Source organism: Austrofundulus limnaeus, unplaced genomic scaffold (genome assembly GCF_001266775.1).
Source record: "Austrofundulus limnaeus strain Quisiro unplaced genomic scaffold, Austrofundulus_limnaeus-1.0 Scaffold23, whole genome shotgun sequence".
Classification (NCBI taxonomy): domain Eukaryota; kingdom Metazoa; phylum Chordata; class Actinopteri; order Cyprinodontiformes; family Rivulidae; genus Austrofundulus; species Austrofundulus limnaeus.
Genome location: NW_013952425.1, coordinates 3,121,918 through 3,123,465, shown reverse-complemented (window position 1 = coordinate 3,123,465; position 1,548 = coordinate 3,121,918). Strand labels below are relative to the sequence as shown.

General features: G+C 33.9%; 1 protein-coding gene across 1 annotated transcript in view; it reads left to right on the top strand.

The window, feature by feature from the left end:
* zdhhc21 (zDHHC palmitoyltransferase 21) overlaps nucleotides 1-1,548 on the top strand; it is a gene marked incomplete in the record, with an annotated part of 17,448 nt that overhangs the window by 11,177 nt on the left and 4,723 nt on the right. The window contains 1 exon segment of the mRNA XM_014004400.1: nucleotides 624-667. Within this exon segment, the coding sequence (XP_013859854.1) occupies nucleotides 624-667 (44 nt within the window).

The window sequence follows — 1,548 nt, the reverse complement described above, 5'->3', positions numbered from 1 at the left end:
TGGTCAGAGGCTAAACTACAACATAAAAATGAACGGTTGGCAAGAAGGTTGACATTTTAAACCTTAAGTAAAAATTGATACAGGGCTTTAGAATATCGATACAGTATCGGGAAATGAAATATTGCGATATTTCAGTGTATCGATATTTTCTTACACCCCTACTATATGTACTGATAACATTACAGTATAGTATAAATAAATATGTGAAGGTGCACATAAATGATGACAATGGAGGTGAATTGTCCAAGTGACTGATGACATCATGATGATAGATAGCAATCAGATACAACTCAGTCAGGCTGATAGATTCAGCTAAACTTGAAACWAAGTGTGATATTTTCAGAGTAGTAAGATGTAGTTTCAGCATTTCATAAGTTCTCTCTGCAGTTTTTCATTAAATACATAAGATGACTTTTAAGTTACTGTTTTTTTTGTTAATGTATTTGAAGTATTTGACATTTTTTCATTTTCTTTACATTTTTAACTCAGAAAATGTTAAACTGCACCATTCATGCACCTGTCAGACATTTTATTGAGTTGTGTGAATCGTTGTGATTGATTTTTTTTTTTTTTGTCTTTTCTGCAAATAATAAATGTTTTTGTTCGTCTCTGCTCTGTTCCAGGATCAGACTACTATTGAGAAAATGTCTCAGTTCACAAATGAAATGTGAGTCTCTTACTCTTCTCTAATTCAGACTTTTACACAGATGAATCTGATAAATGTTTTTATTTAATCATTAGGCTGATCATCTGAAAGAATTACTTTGCTTCAGAACGTTTTTAATCCTAATTTATCATCATATCATAAAGCAACAAAACTGTTTTAAGTTCACACTGCAGGTAAATGTGACCCAGATCAGATTGACAATCCGATTCTTTCAAATGCGATTTAGGTTTTTCCAGTATGTGGTATTGAATCAGATACATATCTGATGTTTTTAAAAGCAAACTCTCTTTTCATCTGACTTTTACATCAGTGAGGTGGAGGTATACGGATAGATTTAAGTAATAATAATGATCGAGTCACGCCATTTAAATCCTGCAGCTCCAGTTGTTTTGTCTTTTTTCTTTTCTTTTTCCGTGTCYTGGATGACTCAGAGTTCCCAAAAACATATGAAAAACGATGCTAAAGTCACTGGATCGATACTTTAGTTAGTTTAACTTGCAAGTCGCTTCGTTCCAAAAATAAAATGCTGCACCGGAGCAGCYGACTGGAGGCAGGTTCAGACATAAACCTGAACTAAACAAACATGTCAGATAATTTTTGAACAGGCTCTGATTGCACAACAACTTCAGAATCGACATGCTAACATGTAGCGTCCATGTTTAGCTAACAGCTGAATGTGACGTCACGTTTTCTCCTCCTCATCGGTGCTGTGGAGAATTCACACTGGAGTCCGATGGATTTAAAATATAACGTGATTCACGCCAAAAATACTCATGTGGGCAAAATATCTGAATTGAGCATTGACCTGCAGTGTGAACGTAACCTTAGAAATGGGATTATAATTTAAAAAAATAAAGAAAAAATAATATAATGTATAACGT